This window comes from Mustela nivalis (assembly GCF_964662115.1).
Source record: "Mustela nivalis genome assembly, chromosome: 12".
In the NCBI taxonomy this organism is placed as follows: Eukaryota; Metazoa; Chordata; class Mammalia; order Carnivora; family Mustelidae; genus Mustela; species Mustela nivalis.
The window spans coordinates 85,642,477-85,668,802 of record NC_139031.1 but is presented as its reverse complement, the minus strand read 5'-3'; the positions used below and the strand labels follow the sequence as shown (position 1 = coordinate 85,668,802).

The 26,326-nt window shown below is 37.5% G+C and overlaps 1 protein-coding gene across 1 annotated transcript in view; it reads left to right on the top strand.

Annotated features, from left to right (window-relative positions):
* Positions 1–15,910, top strand: part of SYPL1 (synaptophysin like 1) — a 23,952-nt gene extending 8,042 nt beyond the window's left edge. Inside the window, exons 3-6 of the mRNA XM_082691929.1 lie at positions 5,943–6,064; positions 7,488–7,695; positions 12,643–12,828; positions 14,456–15,910. Coding sequence (XP_082548055.1) covers positions 5,943–6,064; positions 7,488–7,695; positions 12,643–12,828; positions 14,456–14,590 — 651 coding nt within the window. The 3' untranslated portion in view covers positions 14,591–15,910. The remainder of the gene's footprint in view (positions 1–5,942; positions 6,065–7,487; positions 7,696–12,642; positions 12,829–14,455) is intronic.
* The last annotated feature ends 10,416 nt before the right edge of the window (positions 15,911–26,326 follow it).

Here is a 26,326-nt window from a genome sequence, read left to right as displayed (position 1 = left end):
GAGAAGCAGGCTCCCTGCTGAGCAGAGAGCCCGATGCAGGACTCGATCCCAGGACCCTGAGATCATGACCTGAGCCGAAGGCAGTGGCTTAACCCACTGAGCCACCCAGGCGCCCTCTACATATAGAATTTCATGCTAACAGTTTTAGCCATTCTTCGTGGGATGGAGAGGAATGGGAAAATGCATTTCATAAGTGGTGAGGCAGTAGAAATGAGCATGCCAGTACTCCCTTGTTTGGACAAGGAATACAAACTGAAGCGTGCATAGGAACCAGCCACATAAAGTAAGTGAGTGAAACAAGCTGCTTGGAAGAAAAACAACAGTATAAGCTCATTGATTCCTGGTAACTAACATGCATCCTGAGGATTGTTGATACCGTAGAGTGGCAACAGTCTAGAAAAAGCACATGCCCTGTCTTACATGTCATCTGTCACTCAGTTCCACGTGGTTGTTGCTTATGGGAATATGGGTCTGATGGTGCTGTATTTTTAGTTTCCCCACAGTAAGGGTAAGCAGTAAATCAAAATTTTATGTGCGGTATGCTGGTATTAAAATAGACAATAAATTCCTTTTTTTTTTTTTTTAATGAATTCTGGGAAGATCACACAAATACTATCTGTAGGCCAGGTTTTACCCTGGGCCGCCAATACATAACTTCGAATTTAAATCAAAACAGCAGTAGAGAAGAGGAAGAAGTGAGACAGATCCTTTACCCTCAGGTTGTTTTGTAATTCATATAGTAAAAAGTGTGTATCTTGTCCCTTTTTCCCATGAGATAAAGACCAGAATTGCAAAGATGACATTTATTTATCCTTGTAACAAAAAGATAGCTTTGAAGTGACCTGAAATACAATTTTATTTGTATAATATTGGAATTTGGTTTTTTCTTTAATTAAGCAGTTATTTAATGAGCATTTGCTATGTGTCAGACCTCCTTCTAGGTAGGCACTGAAAATCTTGAGTAAGACCAAGTGCAAAGACATGACAGTCTGCCAAGGGACAGGGAAAGGCATTGTGCTTAAGAGCAGTAAGTACAGTATGCCATTTATTTACTAATTTTTTAAAAAGATTTTATTCATTTATTTGACAGAGAGATAGAGAGAGATCACAAGTGGGCAGAGAGGCAGGCAGGCGGGGGGCGGCGGGGCGGCGGGGCGGGGAGCAGGCTCCCTGCCAAGCAAGGAGCCCAATGCAGCGCTGGATCCCAGGACCCTGAGAACATGACCTGAGCTGAAGGCGGAGGCTTAACCCACGGAGCCACCCAGGTGCCCCTACTGATTTTTGTATTTAGTTAGAAACTAGTTTTTATTTTTATTTTGGGTTTTGTTTTTGTTTGTTTTTTTAAATAAGGCAGGACACAAGAAAAATGCCTATAGTGGAGTTAATGAACCCAAGTCTATGGCAGCCCGGGAGACAGAATAGTTCTACTGTAAGAAACTGGGTAGGGCCTTTTAAGGTGAGCTTGTCAGAGAACAATTGAGGGGGTTGCGGGGGACAAATCCTGGCAGAAGAAATAAATACACTGTAAATACAGGATGTGTTTGAGGGGCAGTAGTAAGTAGTAGTACAGTGCGACAGAGTTGTATAGTACCTGGCCGGGAGTACAGTGCGTATAAATCTGGAAGGATAAGGTTGAGTGTACCTAAGCCATGCCTGTTAGGACAAATGAAGAAGTTTGAGCTTTTTTTCTTTTCTTAAATTTAGTTCTGGAAAGTCACTGAGGAAATCCTTTTAAACAGGGGAGTAATGTGACCAGATCTTCATTTCAGATCAGTGTGACATCACTCTAAAGCACCTATTCAATGGAAACAGAATGCAGACTACAAATGCAAGCCACATAATAATTCTAAGTGTGCTGGCCACACTGAAAACATGAGAAGAAACAGGTGAAATTGACTTTAATATTATATTTTATTTATAAATCCAAATACTGTTTTAACAGGTAGTCAATATAAACAGTTACCAGTGAGATATTTTACATTTTATATACTAAATCTTTGTAATTCATTGTCTACTTGACACTTACAGGTATCTTAATTCAGGCAAGCCATTTTTATTTTATTTTTTGAAAGATTTATTTATTTTATTTTAGAGAGGGAGAAGGAGCATGGGGAGGTTTGTGGTTTGCAGAGGTGGAGGGAAAATCCTAGGCAAATTCCCCGCTGAACACAGAACCCTGCACAGGGCTCAGTCTCACAACCCTGAGATCTTGACCTGAGCCAAAATCAAGAGCCGGATACTTAAAGAACTGAGCTACCCAGGTGCCATAAGACAATCCATTTTCAAAATGCTCTACAGCCATGAGCCCATGCTACGGAAGAGATTAGAAATGAGAGGAAGAGTCTGTTGGTTAGTCCCCGTGAAAAATGGTGAGGGCCTAAACAAAAATAGTGTAATGGCAGGGGTGGTGTAGATAAGTAACCAAAGCTTTTTAAAGAATGGCATCATACTGTATGAAACGTAAGCAACTTTTTTTTTCCCACTCAGCATTAGGTTTCTAGGTTTTATCCACATTGATGTGGGCAGCTGTAGTTCCTGTATCTTTATTGCTTTAAAACTTCCCGTTGTAAGTGTATACTATTATGTTTTATCCTTTTTCCTTTTGCTCCAGTTCTTCTCTATTTTGATACTATAAACCATGTCACTGTGAACATTCTTGTGCATGTTCTGTAGTACACATGGGTGAGAATTGCTCTCAGATCTATATACTTGTAGATACTGATCCTTCGTGACATTATGCAAATACTTTGACCTGGTTTGTAGCTTGTTTTATGTTCAAAAGCTGACTTGGTTTCTGAAGTTCTTTTTTTGTGGTTGCATTTAACCATCTTTTATGGTTAGTATGTGTTTTTATTTTTAATCATAAGAAATTTTTCCTTTGTGGTCACAAGTTTTCTTTTACATTAAAAATTTTTAAAGACTCGGCATTTTGCATTTGTCTTTAGCCCATCAGGACCCCCTTTTTTTTTTTCTCTCCCCCCCCACCCCCATTGTGTTTTGTTTATTAGAGAAAGAGCAGGAGCAGAGGGGAGAGGGAGAAGTGGGCTCGCAGAGCAGCGAGCTCAGCATGGGGCTTGATCCCAGGACCTCATGACCTAAGCAGAAGATACTTAACCAACTGAGGCACCCTGGCACCCCTGGACCATTTATTGAAGTCCTTCTTTGTATTAGTTATCTATTGCCACATAATAAATTACCCCAACCTTAGCTCTTAAGACAGTGGGTCAGGAATCTGGGAGCGGTTTAGCCTGAGGGGTTTCAGCCCAGAGTCTCCCTGTTTGCAGTCTAGCTGTTGGCTGGGCTTGAGTCATCTCTAGCACCCAGCTCACTCACACGGCCTTTGGTAAGCCTGGGATGATACACTTGCAGACTCACATGGTTGCTGATCGTCTGTGGTTCCTCATCACAGGAGTCTCACTGTAAGTTGCCTAAGTATCCTCCCAGCATGGCAGCTGGCTTCCCCCAGAGCCAGTGATTTCAGAAGAGAAAGGAAGACAAATTGTAGTCCCTTTATCACCTAGTCTTGGAAAGGATGGATGTCTCCCATTCCTTAGACCATATTCAATTTACTAGAAGCCATCCACACTTAAAGGGAGGAAAATTAATCTTTGCCTCTTGCAGGAAGGAGTTTCAGAGTTTGTGGACATATCTTTAAAAACCACCAAACTCCTTTTCTTGGTGATCTGCAGTGCCAGCTTTGTTAGAATTTATCTGGTTACACATAGGTCTCTTTCTGGCCTCCTTATTGTCCCATTGGTTAAATTTGTATAACTGTTTCTGTTTTCTAATCCTAAATGGGTATATGCCCAATTTTGTGGCCTCTGTTTTCATTCATGAACATTTATATATAGAGAGTATCCATTCTTCTGTCTTTACCTATGAACGCTTAACTGAAGATTCCAAACTGTGTACTGGACATTACCTCAGACTCCTTTTCATGTATCTCTGCTTTATAGAAAAAAAAAAATCTTGATAGTTGTGATCCTGGTAATGGCCTGATTCAAGGCCCTGTATTAATCCGAGAGAGGCATTGTATCAGTGTTTAACAGTATAGGCTTTGGAATCAGACCTGCACTGAATTTTATCTGTTTGCTAGATGAATGTGACCCTGAGCAAAACAAAGTCCCTGCCGTTGAGTTTGTGTTCTAGTGAAAAACGGACAAATACTTGAGTACTAATAGGCAGTGGTAATTACAGTGGCAGAAAAATAAAGCAGCATGAATTAAGGGAGCAAATACTGTGGGGTTAGGGCATTATTACTTAATGTAGTGTGGTTAGGAAAGGCCTCTCTGATAAAGTTCTTTTGGAACAGGGAGCTATGAAGTAGGAAGTATTCCAGGCAGAAAGAGTAGCCAGTGCAAAGGCTCTGTAGGAGAAGTTTACCCCTTATCTTTAAGGAATAGCAAGGAGACCCTTTCTTTTTTTTTTTTTAATATTTTATTTATTTATTTATTTGACCGGCAGAGATCACAAGTAGGCAGAGAAGCGGGCAGAGAGAGAGGAGGAAGCAGGCTTCCCGCTGAGCAGACAGCCCGATGCGGGGCTCGATCCCAGGACCCTGGGATCATGACCTGAGCTGAAGGCAGAGGCTTTAACCCACTGAGCCACCCAAGCGCCCCAAGGAGACCCTTTTATATAGAGAAATTTGACAAGGGGAGAAGTAGCAGTCTGATCAGAATTATTAAGAGAAGAAAGGATCTGGTAAACCATAATATGAACTTTGATTTTTATCCAGAGAGAACTCAGAAGCCATTAGAGAATTTTGAGCAGAGGATGTAAAGTTTTCTGCCTTGTATTTTTAAAAGATCACCCTGGTTGATATAGTGACAGTAGACTGAAGGAGGGACAGGACGGAAGCGGGATTATTTAGAAGGCTCTTGGAGTATAATTCAGGCAAGAGGTAATAATGGTGGTTTACATCAGTATGTTGTGATGATGTTGATCAGATTCCAAATATGTTTTTTAAATAGCACTATCAGAATTTGCTGAATGATTGAGCTTTTGGCCACTACACTGTATATTGGCTTTTTGTAGAAAATTTAGAAGATTCAAATAGAAAAAGAAATTATTTTTATTTTCTGTTGAGAGGTGACCACTGTTGAAATTTTGATACATTTTTGCCATGTGCATCATATGCCTAGGCATAGACACAATGAGCAATGCATGTGTAAATAAACTTTCTAAAATAAAGCTCTACCCCCAGTGTGGGGCTCGAATTCACAATCCTGAGATCAAGAGTTGCATGGTTTACCAACTGAGCCAGCCAGGCACCCCATAAACAAACTTTATTTGTAATGAATGTTTTTCAGTATCATTAAATATTTGCCAACTTTTTGAAGACTGCATAATGTTCCATCCTATGAATGAATTACATTTTATTTGATTTCATATCAAAATTTAGGAAGTTTCCAGTTTTTTCCTGTTATGTATAGCATTTACAGGAACATTGCATTCTTTTTTAAGTATATGCATGATCAGGAGAACAAATTTCCAAGTACTTTTTGAGACCTGGAAATACTGAAATACTCAAATGTGAAATTATACAAACTCATGAAATAGCATCTCCTCTTTGCTTAGGAGTCTCTTGGCTTAAACAGTTACCATTAAAAATAGTTCCGAATCACCTCCTTTTAATTTTGATACTAATAATACTTCATGTGAATTTCATACTAATATTTTAGTAGGTACACTGCAGTATGAACAGAAGAATTATTATATGGGCTGTTATACTAGCTTCTGTATTATACTCAGGGGAAAAGAAAACCATTGGTTGACAGTTGGAAGTGAAATTTTAAGTGTTTTTCAGCATCTGCATTTAATTTGTAATTAAGAATTTCTAGAACGTTAGTGAGCCTGTTTTTAGTACTATATTTAGGTTTTAATGACCCATGTTTTGGGTACAATAATGCTTCTTCCCCCCTTTTTGGTCTCACTTTGTATAGATTGCTTCTATCTTTGCTTTTGCCACCTGTGGAGGTTTTAAGGGCAAAACAGAAATTCAGGTGACTTGCGCTAAAGTTCATGAAAATAAAACGATTACAGCTGCTTTTGGTTATCCATTCAGGTAAGATATTTGTTTGTTTTTATAGTTGAAAATATTTACTTTCATATTGACTTTTTGAGATTTCCAGCAGTTTGTGTGGAGGGAGAAAATTTTAAATTGCACATATGTTCATTTGGAAGTGGTGATCATTGCTCTTCAAAATGTGCCATGTGGACCAGTGTCAGTCTGCAGACTGTGTCCCTGGCCTGTGAGGAATTAAGTACGGAAAACAAGAGGAAGCATTTAGAAACTTTCATATGACCTTGCCTTGACATTTTTATTCTGTCATCCCACAGTGAATTGAAAATTTAAAAACAAACAGTGACTGCTCCATCACCTTAGCATGAGAAGCCATGATGTGGAAGCAGTCACAGCTTAAAAAAATTTAAATTTCTCGTGTATTTGCAATTACTAAAAAAATAAGTATCCTTTATATAATTTTAAGACATGTATTTAAAGCAAGGAGTTTGTGTTTTTTTATTTTCTTACTAAGATGAAAATGAGTATTTTGTGAATTCTTCTGTTTAACTTAAGTGTTTATTGAAAAGCTTATTGAATATGTCCTGTGTTTAAGCTATGGTGTAAATCTTCTTCCATGTACTACTTACCTGACCTCTCTAGGACTCGAAATCTGTAGCCATTGAGAACTTTTACCTTTTTTTTTTTTTAAGATTTTATTTATTTATTTGACAGAGATCACAAGTAGGCAGAGAAGCAGACAGAGAGAAAGAGGGGGAAGCGGGCTCACCGCTGAGCAGAGAGCCCGATGCGGGGCTCGATCCCAGGACCCTGAGATCATGACCTGAGCCGAAGGCAGAGGCTTTAACCCACTGAGCCACCCAGGCGCCCCAGAACTTTTACCTTTTAAGGTTGTTTTGATGATTAAATATACCCTTAAAGTAAAAATACATCAGATAGTAAGGGCCTGGTCATTGCCACTTCATTTCCCAGCCCTTCACTTAAAAAGTTCCTATATGAGCAACTGTTATGGCACATTTAGTGATAAGTGTTTTTGTAGTTTATAGATAAGGAAATTTGAAAACAATCTCAAGTTAGCAGCTAATTAATCTAGGGTTAAAATGTGAATCATAATTGACTCTCCTCGTGCTAGTCACATAGACTCTGCCTCCTAGAACAGAATATCGTGCCTCAAATTGCAGATTTTTGTATCAGCTCTCTTAATCTGCTAAATTCTTATTGCAGAAAGATAGTTTCTGGGTGTGAAAGTATTTAATGGAATCTATAGTCTGTCTATCATAAACCAGTTGTAAGGCATAGTTTATGTATATTTCTTAGGAAATTTTTAATTTAAATATTTGAATTTTCTCCTTTTTCTCCCCAAAGGAAAATGTCTGTGATATATTTTGGAAGTGTTTTTTGAAATGTCGTTTCAGTATTCTAGTCCCAAGTCCTTCACAAATTTATTTGAGCCTTTTCTTAATAGGTTGAATGAAGCATCATTTCAGGCACATCCAGATGCAAATGTGTGTGATGTAAATTGGAAAAGTTATGTGCTTATCGGAGATTACTCTTCCTCCGCACAATTCTATGTGACGTTTGCAGTCTTTGTCTTCCTTTACTGCATTGCTGCTCTTCTGCTCTATCTCGGTTATACGAGCATGTATCGGGATAGTCGAAAACTTCCCATGATTGTAAGTAAACACTTTCTTTTTATACAAAAGTTGTATGTAAGTTATATTTGGAGTTGATGTAGATTTTCTTAGGCTGGAAATGAAAATCTGTGACATAAACCAGGTGAACGTGTTTTGATCTGTGTTTGCCATGAGGTTGAGCTTTCTCTGGTTGTCAGGTTGCACCTGATTCTTTGCACCAGTTTGCAACACCACCTCTGTACTCTAGGGCATACAGAGGTCTGTTTCTCAGTCTCACTTTAACCTGGAAAGATCTCAGATATACAGAGTATATTACGTTGCAGGTAGAGAAATTAAGTGGAAATTAATGCCTTTAATTTGGGGAATTGCTGACCATAGTAGTAGTCTCATGATTGTGTTCTACTTTTTTCTCTTTTCTCAAAGACCTCTTTTATGTCTATGCAATGTTTTATTGAGCTTAATAGTCAACATCGAAAATCAGCAAACTGGCCCATAGCCAAATCTGATTCATCGTGGGTTTTATTTATTTATTTTTTTAGTTAATGAAGTTTTTTTTGTCATATAACACAGCCATACCTAAACATTTCCATGCTGTCTATAACTGCTTTTATAATACAGTGGCAGAGATAAGTAGTTGTGAGAGAGACCAAATGTATTTACTGTCTGGCCCGTTTCAGGAAATGTTTGCTGACTCCTGATCTATATCCCTAAATTCCTTAATTTAAAATCTGACTCAGATAATTATATAAGAATTAGAGAATGCTCACTAGTGATGTTCATGAGCTAATTTCGAATCTTGGGGTTGGAAACAAAGGATTCGGATTTGAAGTCCTCTAACATCTTTCTTGGCTTCAGGGTCTTCTGAGCTAGAAATAAAAATAATCTCCGAGATTTAAGTAGTAGAATCTCCTCTGGATTATTGATGCAAATACACATAAGCTGTTCTTTTAAGCTAGAAGTCCATAACAATAGAATAACTACAAAGTCAGTATCAAGTGTTATTGACTTGAAGGGAGAATAGGGGTGCTTTTGAGATACCAGTCATTTATATCTTGAGAAAACTCTGTCATCTGATTATTTGTGAAGTTACTTTAAAGGGAAGGCTAGTTGGGTATGAAAAAATTATTAAATAAGATAACGGGTTTTATTTCTTATTTATTTTTAATTTTTGCTGCCTGGATCATAAGAATACAAATGGTAAGTAAGGAATAAAACAATCTGCTAAAATTCTTATTTATTTTGTTTCTTGTAACTGAGAAAAGATTCTTAAACCTGACATTTTAATAAAATATTTTCTTGGACGTCTTTCAAAAAGGTGGACATCAACTATTTTAATTTGCAGTGCTTAACCAACAGAAATTACATATGAAGAATCTGTAACTTCTGTAGACTTTCCAAGACTTACTTAAAAAGGAAAAGTAGAGGGGCACCTGGGTGGCCCAGTCAGTTAAGCCTCAGCCTTCAGCTTGGGTCATGATGATCTCAGGGTCCTAGAATCAAGTCCCATCTCAGACTCCCCACTTAGCCAGGAGTCTGCTTCTCCCTCTCCCTCTGCCCCTTTGCACCATTTGTGCTTTCTCCCTCTCTCTCAATCAAGTAAATAAAAAAATTTTTAAAGGTGTGGGGGGTGGGTGGAACTGTGGAGCACCTGGGTGGCTCAGTCAGCTAACTCTTGATCCAACTCTTATGCTGATCCAACTCAGCATCCAACTATTGATCTCAGTTCAGGTCTTGATCTCAGGGTCCTGAGTTCACGTCCTGCACTTGGAGGGGTATTCAAGCCCCCTGTGGAGCCTACTTTGAGAAGGAGAAAAAAAAGGAATTGTGATTATCATATAGACACTATCTCCTGTTAAAATTCTTTATAATTTAAGTACTAAATGAAGACAGTTCTTGCCATTTTGTCATTATCCCGGAAACTTTCAAGTAACTCTAGAATGAGCCTTTTATTTTTCATATTTTGTTTAGTGAACTTTTAAAATCACACTTTCTAAGGCAGCACCTAAATCTATTTTTGTAGAGGGTTTTTCTATTAAAAACTGTAAAACTGATCTAGGTGCATCATTCAGAAGATCAAAAGAAATTTTCCATCTTGGAGTGATCAGTTAGTGGTTATAGATAATCCAGAACTAGCCCTTTAAGTATTTTTTGTTGTTGATACAGTATATAAAGGATGCTTGTCTGTAAAAATTCAAGCTTCTAAATTAAATTTTGAATTCTACTTTTAATTTAACCATATAAATATAAAACAAGTTTTTTTGAGAAACCAAATTTAAAATATAGCCAAATAGGACATTTTTTTTAAAAGTACACTTTGTTAATGAGGACATGCCTTTTTCTCAATGTTCTCAATTCTCTACTAAGGTATTTCTAGGAGCATTTCAGTTGTGGCATTTTAACTTCCCTTTTTAAGTAAATGTAGCTTTTTGTTTGTTTGTTTGTTTGTTTGTTTTAAATAGCAGGAACTTAAGGGTGCTAGGCCATGCGGAGAATCAGAAATATCCAAAAACCTGAAACCAAACAAAGATAAAGTATCCCAAATCCTAAACACCTGTCATGAATCCTATCCCACCTCGTTGGTGGGACCAAGGCAGCTACCGTTGGTGCATTGCAGAACTGTGGGTGGGCCGCATCCTAAAAAGAGTCCTGAGTATGAGAGATGATCTTCAGAGGCCCTCATTTCTCCCACCTCTCCCTCACCCTAAGGTGACTCTGTGCATAATTTTCAGAAAAGTTCCCCTGCTTTTGAAGTATAAGAATGTCATGCGAGCAGCAGAGAAGGTTTTTTGTTTTTTTATTTTTTTATTTTTATTTATTTTAAAGATTTTGTTTATTTATTTGTCAGAGAGAGAGCGCAGAAGTGCACAGGCAGACATAGTGGCAGAGGGAGAAGCAGGCTCCCCGCTGAGCAAGGAGCCCGATGTAGGACTTGATCCCAGAACGCTGGGATCATGACCTGAGCCAAAGGCAGTCCCTTAACCAACTGAGCCACCCAGGCGTACCGCAGCAAAGAAGGTTTAAAAAGCATTGTCAGAAAAACATCAAGACTGTTTTTTAATTAGGAAGTTGGAAGAAGAAACCTGGAAATTAAAAGGACTTGACATACATGGGCCAAAGCTATAAACTTCAGCCCAGAGGGAACTTGTTTAAGGTGTAATAATTCTATACTATTTATCAGTTTTCCAAAAGGCATTGTGTTTCCAGCACAATTTCTGTTTCTAGAAAATACCTACCTGCAGCGAAAGTACAGCTGAGTGCAGAAGTGAAAAGCAGAGTACTCCGACAGTGCAAAACATGGAAGCCGCATTTCTGTCCTTTTTTCTTTGATCTACATGGTTTCTTTTTTAGATTTTATTTATTTATTTGACAGAGAGAGAGAGATCACAAGTAGGCAGAGAGGCAGGCGGAGAGAGGGGGGGATACAGGCTCCCCGCTGAGCAGAGAGCCTGATGCGGGGCTCCATCCCAGGACCCTGAGATCATGACTTGAGCCGAAGGCAGAGGCTTAACCCACTGAGCCACCCAGGCGCCCCGATCTACATTTTTTTAAAAAGAGTATCGGGAGCAGTGGAAAGCTCAAATGCAAAATGCAAATACCTCCTTGTAAAATTAGTCATTGTTTTGGTTCTCTGATCACAAGCCATTTATTCATTGCCATCTTGACCTGGTGGACAAGCTATATATAGTAGAGTTTCTCTATGTCATAAGTGGTTACTCGTGTTCAGTCTCAATAAATGACTAAAAGCTGGTTGGAAAAAGCAATTAAAAACCAATCAGATTTATTTGGGATGGGGGTAGGGAACCACTTTTCTGATAAGCTCCGAAACCCATTTCTGAGCTTGCAGAGATTTTTGCTGCAGATGTATAAGAACTTGTAGCTCTGGGTGAATGCTAAGAATACATAACATTAAAAGATAGAAATTTTACATTATTCCCACTTTGGTGGTTAATTTAAAGGAAGTATTATATTATACAAATGCATTATTTAAAAAGTCTTTAGATTTTTGTAACCGGTGCTGGTCAACAAAATTTTAGTTCCCCAGCAAAATAGACTGAGTAAAGAGAATACATTTTTTTCTTTCTTCATCTTATTCAATAAGAAATTGTCCAGAATATTTAGAACTTTAGCCCTATTCTTGGAAATGTAATAAATAGCAAAGACTTTAGAAGGAAATTACTAGTGAGAAGATGCCTTAAGAGATTATTAAATTTTTTTGTCCTTAATATAATGAGTATTCTTAAAATTTTAGGGTCATGAATTTCAAAAGAAACAAGTCATCCTAGATTCGTGCTTTTCACCATTTCATTATCCAGATCATAGACAGTTGGATTTTTTTTTTTAAGTTTTTTATTTGAATTCTTTCCAGTCATGGGGAATTGGATTTAACTGAAGTTAGAGTTTTGCCAGAAAAGTACGAGAAAGCAGGAGAAGTTGAGGGAGTTGAGTGTGTGCAAGGGGTTGTAAGAAGGACCTTAGAATAGAAATTAAACGGGAAATGAGAGCCCGAGTGAGGTTGAGAGACAGTAAAGTGGTAAAATAAGATTGTAGTCTCAGCGGAGTCAAAGGATTTTTGAAGTTGGGGTGCCTAAAGGAGCATGCGCTGGAAAGAGAGATGAGACTGGGAAGTGGGTGAGGTGAAACTGGGATTATGAGGGGAGAGAGTTCTTGGTGATAACAGGGTGTGTGGTGTGATCCGGGCAGTGAGTGGCTTAGTCAGGGCTGTGGTAAGGGCTACGTGAAACTGAGTTCTAGTGTCAAAATCTTAGACTGCTGAGTAGATGACTGAGTTTTGTTCACTGCTCAGGCAGTATGCTAGTCATGCTAAACAGCGATGTGTCCAATGCTGATTATGACCTTTTTTTATAAAGTATGTAATGTAGGCCATTTCTCAGTACCATAGAGTTCACTGTGATCTCAGTTCCATCATGAAGTATAGTATTTTTAAATTAACTCTTCATCATTAACTCATACTTTTTTTTACTTTAGGACTTTGTTGTTACTCTTGTTGCCACTTTTCTGTGGTTGGTGAGCACTTCAGCCTGGGCTAAAGCTCTTACAGATATTAAAATAGCTACTGGTCATGGCATTGTAAAGGAACTTAAGCCTTGCGGTCAAGAAGTGATGTGTTATTTTGGCTCTGTGACTAGTATGGGATCCTTAAATGTATCTGTGGTACGTATGCGGTTTTTATAAGATACTTTATTTCACTTAGAAAAACCAAAAACCTTACTAGTGATAAAAGAAAGCAATAGATTTTAATCTATCTCTCGATGAATGTATTGTTTGCATGTTTGCTAAGATATCAGAACCCTAGCTACCAGATAGTTGTTACCTTTATAACAATGGAGAAAAGTTTTTCAGGAAAATTATTACTTGTTAACAGGTTTGAACAAGATCGTGAGTGAGTCTTTCTTTTCATTAAAATTGACTGGGCAAGCCTGAAAGGCACTAATAGTCATCACTAACATTTATAAAGACTACGTGTCAGGCATTGTGCTAAGGGCATTACATTACACTCATCTCGTTTAACTTATCCAGTAACCCAAAGAGGAATGTGGGAGATAGGATTATTATCTTCATTTTCCAATTGGGAAAAAAATGTAGGTCATGTATTAATTTGCTGAAGGTAACACAGCTGGTAAGTTGGTAAGTAGGGTGGGGACCAGATCCAACTTAGTGCCGGTTCTCTGGTCTGACCTGCTCTAGGTCTATGAAAGTAGTACTTTTATGTTTTCTTAAGTGATCTAAAAAAAATTGGTATATATAAATTTAAACAATATTTAATCTGTTTTGCCAAAATACGGATAAATGTATTACAAAATATGTTCTTAATATACAGCATATATTATGTTTAAGGAAGCCCTCTATCTTTTCAAGAAAATGTTTTTCCATGGATAAAGCCACCATACCTTGTAAGGCAATTTGGTCAAATTTTTTGTGTTACCACTTTGTGATTTAAGTGTCTTTTTTTTTGCATTTATATTGACTGTGATCTGAGATCGACAGTTTCAGAAATGTTTCTGTACATGAATTTGCAAAAAACAAAGCATTTGGCCTTCAGTAGTATGATACTACTCTCAAGCTCTTTACCGCAGTCTTATGTCATATAAGTCACTATTGTTCTTATATTTGGAGGAAAAAAAAAAATACAAAAAAAGGGTAACTTCAGTTTATTCATCTCTGAGACTTTTATCTTGTCAGCTTTGTAACTGGGAAAACTAATTCCTTTTACATTGATTAATGCAGGATGTGATGTAAAGATCTTGTGTGACTCCTTTTCTCTTCTGGCTGCAGCTGTTGGAGTAGGAGAGATAGTAAGCGGTAGGGAAGAAAGAAAGGATATAGGAAGAGATACCCAGGGGCAGGTTATAACCATTCAGATGGAGAAAAGTGAAAGCCCCCAAAAGAAGGCAGCATGGATTCCTGTTCCTCTTCACCTGAAAGCACTAAAGTCTAATTGCAAAGTAATAATAGGGTTTTGCTTATTTTTCTCAGATTTAATCCCATTTTCTTGGTAATGTTGAGCATGCAAAGATAAAGCTTTCTTTTAGTTGTAATTTTATATGTTACAGATTTAGAGACGTTAGCTCTATTTCATTGGGAGTAGTCATTATCTATACAAATTTGGCATTGAAATGGAAAGTCTTCTTTTTTTATTCTACTTTACATGTAGTTTACATTTTAATTGAAATAATGCTATACTGCCTGGAAATGTTAAATATTCAAAGGAAAACTAAGATGGGTATAAATTTTTAAGTAGATAATAATAGATTTTCATGTTTACTTTTCTCTTCCTTAGATCTTTGGCTTTCTGAATCTGATACTTTGGGGAGGAAATGCGTGGTTTGTGTACAAAGAGACCAGTTTACACAGTCCATCAAGCACTTCCGCTTCCCACAGCCAAGGAGGTATTCCACCTCCTTCTGGAATGTAATTAAAAGGAGAAGTACACTGTATGAAATATACGTCTATACTATGACCTGTTGCCAACATCTTGAGAAGCATTATTTGTTTCTAATAAAAGTAATGGCTTTTTCAATAAATTGGTGGGTTTAAAATTTTGCTGCTTTTTTATATAAAGCCTATGCCTTTCCTAGAAATTTAAGATGTAAATGTATTCTCACATGTAAATTTGAAAATTCAGGGGCCTATTATGAGATGATACACATTTTTAAATGACTGGTTTATTTCTTTACTAAGTTGTTTGCCTTCCAAAGTGTTTACACCTTAAGCCTTAACATATATCTTCACTCAGAAAAGAGTTACATTTTCATATCATAATAGGAAGAAAATCTCTATTTGGAATAGACACTACTGTAAGTTTGTACAGATCATATACCTAAAACCTGTCTTTGTTTAAGAAAGCCTTGATTACGTAAATCATATTTAGAAAAACATATTTAGTTCAGAATTTGTATCTGAACATTGTTTATATGGTATGAAAAATTTTTAATTGGAAAGACTGGTTGTATGTTTTATTTCTGTTTTCCTAAGCGACCTACAGTACTTAATAGGTGTACTAAAACTGTTTTGGGGAACGGGGTTTGGAAATTTCTAACAGATGTATAGTTAATTTAGTGATTCTGTCGCGTGAGGCATAAGCTTCCATTATGCTGGTTGTTTAATAGACTTGCTGTATAAGTAGAAAGAACACAGTTCAGCTAGATATTTTCATACGTACGGGCATTACTCTCAGTGGTATTTGTTTGCTGTCCTTCGTTGCTCATCCTACTTAAGTGCAGGCTGAGACATGGTCTCCTTGCAAGTGGAGTAAAATAAGCCCCCTGTTTTGGCAGACCCTTTCACAGGGTTAAAAAAAAATTAAGATTTGCCTTTTACTTTGGAAACATTTAACATTTAGATTCAATGAAGTTGCTATTTTGAGTGTAGCATTGATATTTGTGAAAATAAATGCAATTTGGAGTTCATGTTTCTTAATGTTCATTCTTATTTCATAAATAGATCATTAAGGAATTATGCATTATAAAGAGAAATTTAAGTGAGCTGTATTATGGGTGCACTGTCTTTGTACACACATTTGGGTATATTCTGAATACAGGGATTATTCACATTTTGCTTCCTAATCTTTTTGTTGTACAGGGAGGGATTTCTTGTTCTTACCACATGATTGTTTATATGTGAAGCACACCTTGCTGTTGCCTTTATTTTTTGTTGCGTTTGTTCATGACAAGAATTGTCAATATGAGAATGTATATCTTTGATGCAACAAACTTAATAAAGAAGTTAAAAGAAAGAGTGCACTGATTGTTATATTACAAAGAAGCTTTCATCTTAAAGGCAGGAACAATTCAAAATGGAACTCATTTCCAAAGTAGAAATAATTCTTTTAAATGTTCGGCAGGAAATAAAAGAGACAAAAAAATGCTTTGGAGACCCTGGGTCTATCCTTTTTTCTTTCAGTCTTGTTTTAAAAATGCTTATGTGTAAATTTCAGGTTAAGTTTTTCTGATAAACTTTCTCATTGATTGTCAACAAAGGTTCTGGATTAAGAGTGTATTCTCTGGGACCAAACTGCCTGAATTTGAATCTTGGCTTCCCCATGTACTAGCTGTTAACTTTAGGCAAATTACTTACCTTTCATGTGCCTCAATTTGCATATCTGAAAAATAGGATTAAGTATTGACCTCAAAGACTGTTTTTGAGAATGAATTGAGTTAGTAAATATTAAGTCCTTAGATCAGTATTCAGCAATAGGTCCTTTATAAATGTTGGCTATGATTACTAATGTTTGATAGATTCTGATACAGAGATTCTTAACCTGGAGTCTCTAGAGCTGGAGAAGGGAATGTGGTGGTCTTGGGCAGAAAGGCAAGGTAAGCTTCAGGATTTTATAGATCTCCCTTTCTGTTCCTCAGAGTCCTGGATGTTTTTAGCATTTATTTTTCTGTTGGTGGTAGTTGTACATAAAGTTAATGACATTGAAACTTAATAGCTATTGAGATTACAGCAAATTCGGGAAGGAGTCCATTCCGTTGCTTTTTCATTTTCCAATTTTGATTCTGATTTTGCATCAACATCACAGGGTTAAGCAGTTTATAAGATAATTTCCAGAACAGAAGAAGTAAAACGCTTTGGGATGCCTGGCTGACTCTTGATCTCAGGGTTGTGAGTTGGAGCCTCACGTTGTGTATAGAGAGTACTTAAAATAAATCTTTTTTTTTTCTTTAAAGTAAAAGCTTTGACTTACTAGGTGATAGGTTGCGGAGAATTATTTATAAACATCATTACTAATGTTTTTGTGAATTCAGGTCATTCGGATAAGGATACTTAGAGTAATTTTTAACCTGCTATAAATGTTAAGGGCAGTGGTGCTTGTTATGTCCTTTATGTTTCACACTTAATTTAAAATTTTTTTAATTATATAATATTTCAGATAGATAAGTATAAGTATGACCAAGTCCCCCTACCACGAGATTGAACAAATTACAACATTTTGTTTTATTTGTGTCAGATTTGGTTTTGACTTTTTAAGGAAATCAAACGTTATAGACACAGCCTTTTCCTTACTGAAATATAGTTAAATTTTTTGTACCTTCACTATTACAAGATAATACTGAAATAAACATTTTTGTGAGATGTGTCAAGGCTTCTGTAGGACATACCACTAGGAGTAGAACTGTTGGAATGTGAAATAATTCACATTTTCAGATATAACTTAGATATTACAACTTGGTCAGTAAAGTGCCTGTACCAGTTTAGTTTTCCCACCAACAATACGTAAGAATCCCTGTTGCCCATATTCTTACCAATGTGGCATAACCTTGCAACTTGATGTTGTTGGACTGTTGCCAATCTGATGGGTTTGAAATAGTGTTTCTGGTGTGTTTTTAATCTGCATTTCTTTAATGACTATAGAGGTTCATGATCTTTCTGTATTTAATGGACATTGAGTTTTCTCCTACTCTGAATTGCATATTCATATCTTTTGCCAGTTTTTCTATTGTGGTGTTTCTGTTTTCTATAGATTTGAGGTGTTCTTTATTCTGGATACTAATTCCTTGACATTTATATAGATTGCAGCTGTCCTCTCCTTGTCCATGGCTTGTGTTTTCACTTTATGATTTTTTGTCATAGAAGTTTTTTGGTTTTTTGGGGGGATTATTAATGATGTTTATTTGACAGAGAGAAATAAAGGGAGAGAGGGAACACAAGCAGGCGGAGTGGGAGAGGGAGAAGCAGGCTTCCTGCCAAGCAGGGAGCCCAATGCGAGGCTGGATCCTCGGACCCTGGGATCATGACCTGAGCCGAAGGCAGATGCCCAACAACTGAGACACCCAGGCACCCCTGTCATACAAAAGGTTATCTTAACTCTGATTTAACTTTCTTCATGATTTGTGCTTACTGTGTCTTAAGAAATTTTCAATATGTTTTCTGAATGTTAGATTTGTTTTTACTTTTAGATCTTTAAGCCATTGGCAGTGTATTTTTGTATATAGTTTGAGATAGGGATCTAATTTTTGTATTTTTCAATACTCATACCCAATTTTCATACTACCTGTATTTAAAAGTTCATCTTCTAGGGGACGCCTGGGTGACTCAGTCAGTTAAGCAGCCAGCTCTTGGTTTTGGCTTAGGTCATGATCTCAGTCAGGGTCCTGGGATCAAGCCCTGCCTTGGGCTGCATGCTCAGGGGGGAATCTGCTTAGGGATACTTTCTCTCCCTCCCTCTCCTCCCTTCTCCCACTACCTTGCTTCCTCCACTTGTGCTCTCGCTCTCTAAAGTAAATAAATAAATCTTAAAAATAATAAGTAAAAAATAAGGGACACCTGAGTGGTGCAGTTGATTAAGTGTCTGACTCTTGGTTTCTGTTCAGTTGGTGATCTCAGGGTCCTCAGGTGGAGCCCCCACATTGGGCTCCATGCTCAGCACAGAGTCTGCTTGAGATTCTCTCTCCTTCTGTCCCCAGTCCCTGTGTACACACGTATTCTTCTCTCTCTCAAATAAGTAAATCTTTAAAAAAAATAAAATAAAAGTTCATCTTTTAGTCACCTCTGTCATATATCAAGTTTCCGTATTAATTGTAACTCTCTGTGTGCTCTAGACCAGCACCATATCTAGCCCTATCTTTCTTTAATAAGAATTACTGTCTGATAGGGTAAGTACCAGAGCACCATCATTATTTTTACTCAGTTGTCTCAGCTGTTGTGAGCCCTGTACTCTTTTGTATAAATTTTAGGATCAGCTGGTCAAGTTCCCAAAAACCTTTGTGGGACCTCAGTTGAAAAGAATTGCATTCAATTAATAGATCAACTTAGGGAGATGATCACATTTATAATACTGAGGCTTTATGAACACAGTTTATCTCTCCATTTAGGTCTTTCATATCTATCAATTGTAATTTTCTACATAAGGATTTAGACTTACATCTATGTGTCTTATAGTCTTTGTTACTATTATACATCATAACAATTAAGTTATAGTCTATATTATCATTTTCATTGCTGTTCTACAGGGCTTCGGACTAATCTATTGATTTTCTACAAGGTAACCTTTCTAAGCCTAGTTAATTTTAATAATTTGTAGATTCTCCTACTTTTTATGTGGCAAATATTGACATATAAAAATAATTTCTTCATTTTGTTTGGAAACTAAACCTTTTTTCTCCTATTATCTTTCTCTGATTATAGTTGCATAGTGATTATTATTGAAATCTGTGAAAAATAGGAACTATATGTTCATTTGAAAATATAATAGCATTTTGTTTCAGAATAGCAAACATAATACAAATTTATACCATCTTGTATCTTGGTCATCCTAGTAATATACAAAATTTGATCAATATCAACAATTCTTACATTGTGGAATAAATGAAAGTACCAGTTAAGGGGCGCCTGTGTGGCTCAGTCAGTTAAGTGTCTGCCTTTGGCTCAGGTCATGCTCTCAGGACTCTGGGATCGAGCCCTGCGTTGGGTCCCCTGCTCAGCAGGGAGCCTGCTTCTCCCTCTCTACCCTTTTCCCTGCTCCCCACCCCCAGCTCGTACTTGCTCTCACTCTCTCTGTCAAATAAATCTTCAAAAAAAAAAAAAAAGTTAAATTGACCAAAATAAGATAATACTATTACATGTTATATTTTGTAACACAGCATCAGAGTGAATTTCTTATTACTACAATTTGGATTTTGCTTGTACAAAATGGGACCTTGCTTGCTAGTCGAATTTGAAAAATATAGTTAATACAGTTTCTTAAAAACAGTTTCATTCAGGTATAACTGACATATCATAATTTATAAATCCAGAGCATACAATTTAACAAGTCTTTATGTATCTGTGAAACTGTCACCACATCAAGATAATAAATCTATAGAAGTCAAACCCAGCATGTTCTCATCACCCTTGGTAAGCCCTTTCACCCATCCCTCCCACTTATTTCCCAGCAGCCGTGGATCTTTGTCACTGTTAGTTTGCATTTTCTAGAGTTGTATATAAATGTTGGATTTATATACAGTATTTATTTTAAATGTTTAAATTTATTCCATACAGTATTCATTCTTTTTGCGGGCCTTCTTTCACCCAGCAGAATTAGAGATCCATGTTGTGTATCAACAGCCCATTCCTTTTTGGTGCTGAGTGTTGTTCCATTATACACCATTGGTGTACATGTTCACCTGGTAGATATTAGGGCTCTTTCCAGTTTGAGGCTAATACAAGTAAAGTTGCTAAGAATGTCCACATAAACGGCTTTTTATGGACATATGTCACCCTCAGGGGTCAATAGCTAGGAGTGGGATAGCTGAATTACACAGTAGCGTTATGTTTAACCTTTTAAGAAATGCCACAGTGGTTTTAGCAATCTGAATTCCCACCAGCAATGTGTGAGAGTTGAGTTCTTTCACATCTCCGTCAACACTTAGTTAGCATGGTCAGTCTTTTCATTTAGCCATTCTAATGGGCGTGGATCTCATTGTGGTTCTTGCTTGCATTTCTGTGATGGCTAATGATGTGGAGCATGTTTTCATGTGCTCATGGGCCATTTGCATATCTTTAAGTATCTGTTCAAAACTTTTGCCCACGGATTGCGTTTTGTTTACTGAGTTTTGAGGCTTCTTAGATAGTCCATTGTTGAACTTGTCATTTCATTCTGAGTCTTTCAGAGAGCACAGGTTTTAAAGATTTGTTTCGTTGTTTTGTTGTTAACTAATCTCTACACCCAGCACAGGGCTCAGACTCATAACGCTGCAGTCAGAAGGCACATGCTCTACTGACCGAGGCAGCCAGGTACCCCACAGGTTTTTAATTTTGATGATTCAAATGTATTGTGTTTTCCTTATGGATTTTGCTTTTGGTGTTGCATCTGTGAAATCTTTGTTTAACCGATGGTCAAAAATATTTTTTTCTCTAGAAGTTTTATAGGTTGGGGTTTTACATTTTGCACTACGGCGCATTTTGAGTTTAGTTTTATGAGTGCATAGTATTGATCAAAATTACTTTTTTTTTGGCCGGTGGTTGCTGAAAAACTGTCCTTGGTCCAGCGAGTTGTTTTTGCACCTTTGTTAAAAAAAAAAAAGTCCATATACGTGTGTCAATTGCACTGTATTCTCTTTCACTGACCCATTTGTCTGTGTTGATTGTTGCAACTTTGTAAGTGTTGCAATCAGGTAGCGTGTGAGTCCTGCAACTTTTTTTTTTCTAAGTTTAGAAAAAAGTTGTTTCTGCTGATAGAGGTCTTGTATTTCCATGTGAATGTTAGAATCAGCTCAGTTTCTACAAAAATGCCTGTTGGAGTTTTGACTGGAATTGTGTTGAGCCTATAGATAATTCAGAAAGAACTGACTTATTGAGGCTTCGACTTGTGAACATGGTGTAACTCTCCATTTATATGTGTTTAATTTCTCTCAGCAGTGTTTTGTAGTTTTCAGTGTACAGAGTCTTACATGGTTTTTCAGATTTATCCCTCATAGTTAATATTTTTATGCCATTGTAATCATATTTTTATATAGAAACATAAATTTTTTGCATATTAATCTTGTATGCTAAACTGACTTATACTAGTAGATGCAAACTACCTCATGTTTCCATCCAAGGTGCAGTCTGAGTCCCTGTCACAGCCCCATTAGCCATTTTCATAATCCCGGGACATCAAAATGACATATTCCTCATTGGTTCTGCAGAAGCTTCTTAGGAAGATTTTTCATCTGACTCATCCACTGATTAGCAGCTGTCAGGGTCACTTTGGAGCCAGAAGAAATGCAGAATCTCAGGCCTCCCTCCAGAGCTGCTGAACCTGACTCTGCACTGGAACATTCCTCTGATGTTTTCATGTATAGTAAAGGTGGAGTAGCATTGCTTCCTGTCAACAGAAGGCACCACGGCAGATCCTATACTACTGGGCCAATCTGAAAAACCGGTTTTGTGTGTAATTTATCGAAAGGAGTCTCAAGCCATTATCCCATATAAGAACTATAAAGACTTTTATGCCCGATACTAAGTTGTTTGAAGAAATGCAGAAATTGATTTACATATGTTTCAGTCTTTTTACAGGATGTATTGATTCATCATCAGAGCTGAGAAGGCTGTTGTTAGACCCAGATAGAGGTCTCAAATAGGTGAATAGAACCTTAGTCACAGAATGGGGGATCTCCCCCATTCTCACCTCCTTAACCCAACCCTTCTGCCAATATTCTTGATTTCCTCACCTAGCAGATTTCCAACTACATATCACTCTGTCAGCTTTCTCTAGTCCTACCTTCAGACTGGCGAGTTCTGCTGGAAAAATCAGCCAGCTGTGCAGACTGATACAACTTTGTCTAGCATTTGGCTGGGTCTCCTTAGCAGTCCTTCCCAGGCAGCTCTCTCCCACCCCATTTGTATGCAATTTCTGAGGCTGCTGGAAGAAATCGCGGCAAACCTGATGGCTTGACAGACAGAAATTTGTTCTCTCTGGTCTGGAGGCCAGAAGGCCAAAATCTGTTTTCATCTGTGAAATTGTGGTGTCCACAGAGCTGCACTCCTCCAGAGGCTCTCAGGGAGAATCGACTCATGGTGGTAATAGCTTCCCTGAGTGGGGTTCCATCTCTCTTAGTTGTTGCTTTCGGAGTCACATTGCCTTTTCTTATGTGTCTGTGGACTCTCTGTGTCTCTCCTAAGGATAATTATGACGGCATTTGGGGCACACTGGATAATCCAAATTGATCGCATCTCAAGATTGTTAATCACAGCCACAAAGACCCTTTTACCAAGGTAATGTTTAATGAACTCCAAGGATTAGAATTTGATATTTTGGGGTGGCCATTATTCAATCTACTATACCATTCAAAGATAATTCTGTTATGAAATACAGCCCATATAAAAATATATGAAAATGCACAGCTGTCCAACCAAGAAACAATGTTACCGATGCCTCTCAGACTCCTTTCACTTCCCCTCCCTGGTTGGATCTTCAATTCCAAATGTTATAGTAATTCTTCCCTTTTTTTTTTTTTTTTGGTAGCTTTTACATCCTAAATAATCTGTGGTTTTGGTTGCTGCTTTTGAAGTTTATAAAAACAAAATGGTTTGGGGTTTTGATTTTGGGTTTGTTTGTTTTTCTTACTTTCTTGGAAATTTTTTTTTTTTGAAATTTATCTCTGCCTATGAATTTAGCTGTAGTTTATTAGTACTCACTGGTATAGTTTCATTGTATAAATATACCGAATGGATACACGTTTGGATTATTTGGAGCTTTTGCTGTTATGAGTGATACGGTGAATTGTTGAGTTGTAGGGTAGATGCCTATTCAACTTAGGTAATGTAAACCATTTCTCAAAATGGTTATACCAATTTACATTTCCTCTGGTAGTGGATGAGGGAGCCCATTGCTTCATAGTCTTACAGACACTTGGGGTTGTTTCAAATGTTCAATTTTTAATAATTCAATGAGTATGAAATATTTCACACTGGAATGAGTATGAAATATTTCACCTGATTATGAATAAGATTGAGCACCCCTTCTTTTTTTTTTTTTAAAGATTTTATTTATTTATCTGACAGAGAGAGATCACAAGTAGGTAAAGAGGCAGGCAGAGAGAGAAAGGAGGAAGCAGGCTCTCTGCTGAGCAGAGAGACCCATGTGGGGCTTGATCCCAGGACCCTGAGATGATGAGCTGAGCTGAAAGCAGGGGCTTCTCTCTCTGCCTGCCTCTCAGCATACTTGTGATCTCTCTCTCTGTCAAATAAATAAGTAAAATCTTAAAAAAAAAAATCACTGTCACAGTCTTATTTATGATTATAGGACTAGTCAGATTTTTAAGTCTTTCTTGAATCAATAATATTTTGAGAATTTTTCCATTACATCTCAGTTTTCAAATTTATTAGCATGAAATTAGATCCATATTTTTAAAGGATCAATTTTGTTGATCCTTATTAGTTTGTTCTCTTTCTTTAATTTCTGCTCTTCCCTTCATTAGCCCTTTTCTTCTACTTTCTCTGGATTTGCTTTGCTGTGCTCTGTTTTTTTCACCCTTGTTTGAAATGGTCACTTAGCTCATTAATTTTTCAAGCTTTTTCCCTAATACACACGTTTGTGATTTTATATTTTCCACTATGTAACTGTTTGAGCTTTAAAACACAAGTTGTCCGTGTCTGGTATTTTTATCATTTTGGTTCTAAATGTATCACGTTTTACATTACAGTTCTTTGTCCTATTGGTAATTTGGTAATGTATTTCGCAAAATGGCGTTTTCTAACTTTTTTTTATTGGCTTCTAAGGTGACTGACTGCATTGAGGTCTCTTGCAATGATCATTCCTCTTTGAAATTTGCTTTGACTTGCTTTTTGACCTAGTTTATGATCAAAAATGTTATTTCAGGGGCGCCTGGGTGGCTCAGTGGGTTAAGCCTCTGCCTTCGGCTCAGGTCATGATCGCAGGGTCCTGGGATCGAGCCCCGCATCGGGCTCTCTGCTCAGCCGGGAGCCTGCTTCCTTCTCTCTCTCTGCCTGCCTCTCTGCCTGCTTCTGATCTCTCTTCTGTCAAATAAATAAATAAAATCTTTAAAAAAAAAATGTTATTTCATGTGCTTGAAAGAACATATATTCTATTGACTGTGGTGTTCTATAGTTTGCCTTATATATTAGGTTGTTAATTTTACTATTTATATGTTAAGCTCATGTAAATAGGATACAATACATTAAAAATAAAACAATGATTAAAAAAAAGAGATCAGGCAAAACAAGTTTTATCTGTTTGGGATTTGCTCAGCTTCTTAAATCTATAGATTTATATCCTTTGCCAGATTTGGGAGTTTTCAGCCGTTACTTCTTCCAGGCCTTTTTCAGCTCTGCCCCCTTTCTCCTCTTCTAGGACAATAATGACATAAATGTTAGATTTTTTTGTTGTTGCAGTTCTGCAGGTCTCAGAGATCTCCTCTTATTTTGCTTTTTATAGTCTATTTTCTCTCCAGAAGTTGTGTAACATCTGTCTTCTAACTCAATGATTTCTTTCTTCTGTGTCTTTGATTCTGTCCATCCATTGTTCAGGTATTGTATTTTTCAGTTCTAAAGTTTCCATTGGGGGGCACTCCTCATGACTCAGAAGGGTATGTGACTCTTGATCTTTTTTTTTTTTTTTAAGATTTTTTATTTATTTGACAGAGAGGTCACAAGTAGGCAGAGGGGCAGGCAGAGAGAGGGGGGAAGCAGGCTCCCTGCTGAGCAGGGAGCCCGTGTGGGCCTTGATCCCAGGACCCTGAGATCATGCCTCTGCCTTCGGTCCTGGGACTAGCCCTGCATAGGGCTCCCTGCTCAGCGGGGAGCCTGCTTCTCCCACTCCCCCTGTTTGTGTTCCCTCTCTCGCTATGTCTCTGTCAACTAAATAAAATCCTTAAAAAAAAAAAAGACTGCTTATAAATGCTTGTTGAAGCATTTGTATTAGAACTGCTTCAGAATTGTAATTCAGTGTTCTCATTGTCTTTTCTCATTCGGCTGGTTCTTGGTATGATGAGTGATTTTTACTTGAAACCTAGACATTTTGGGCATCACGTTATGAGACTCTGGTGCTTACATCAGCTTTCTGTTTTAGCAGGCCTCCTTTGACTGTTCCAGCAGAGAGAGGTCGGGCCACCTCTTGATTACCTCACATGGAAACAACTATAGGCTCCTCATTGTACTTTGTGGGTATTGGCAGGCCCACAGTTTTTTCCTGTGCTGTTTGGCTGGAGTAGAGTGGGTTTATTGTCTAAACATTTCTTACTAGACTGCCCTTTCTCTTATCCTTTGACTAGAGACAGTCGCCTTTTGCCAGAACTGTGTGTGTGTGTGTGTGTCTGTGTGTCTGTGTGTGCGCGCGCGCACGCACACACCTATTGGCGTTTCCAGATCACCAGCTTCTTCAGCTCCAAGTCTGATATGTATGAGGTAAATAGAAAATCCAGGCAATCACCACTGCGTTGTGTATTCCTTGGGTCCCAAGGTCCCTGGCTACTGTTTCATCATCTCTCCATCTTTCAGAAACTTATGATTGTTTTATATATGATGTTCCAGGTTTTTAGTTGTTCTTCATTAGAGAAATAGGGAAAAGTACATCTCTATTCCATCTTATGGAAAGCAGAAATTCTCATTTTCTTATTTGCTGACCTACATATTTAGTGAGAGGAGGGAAGATGAGTAGAGAAAATGACTGTTCTCCCTAAGTAATTGCTTTCTTCTTGCTTAGCACAGTGACCAGACGTGATGGAGC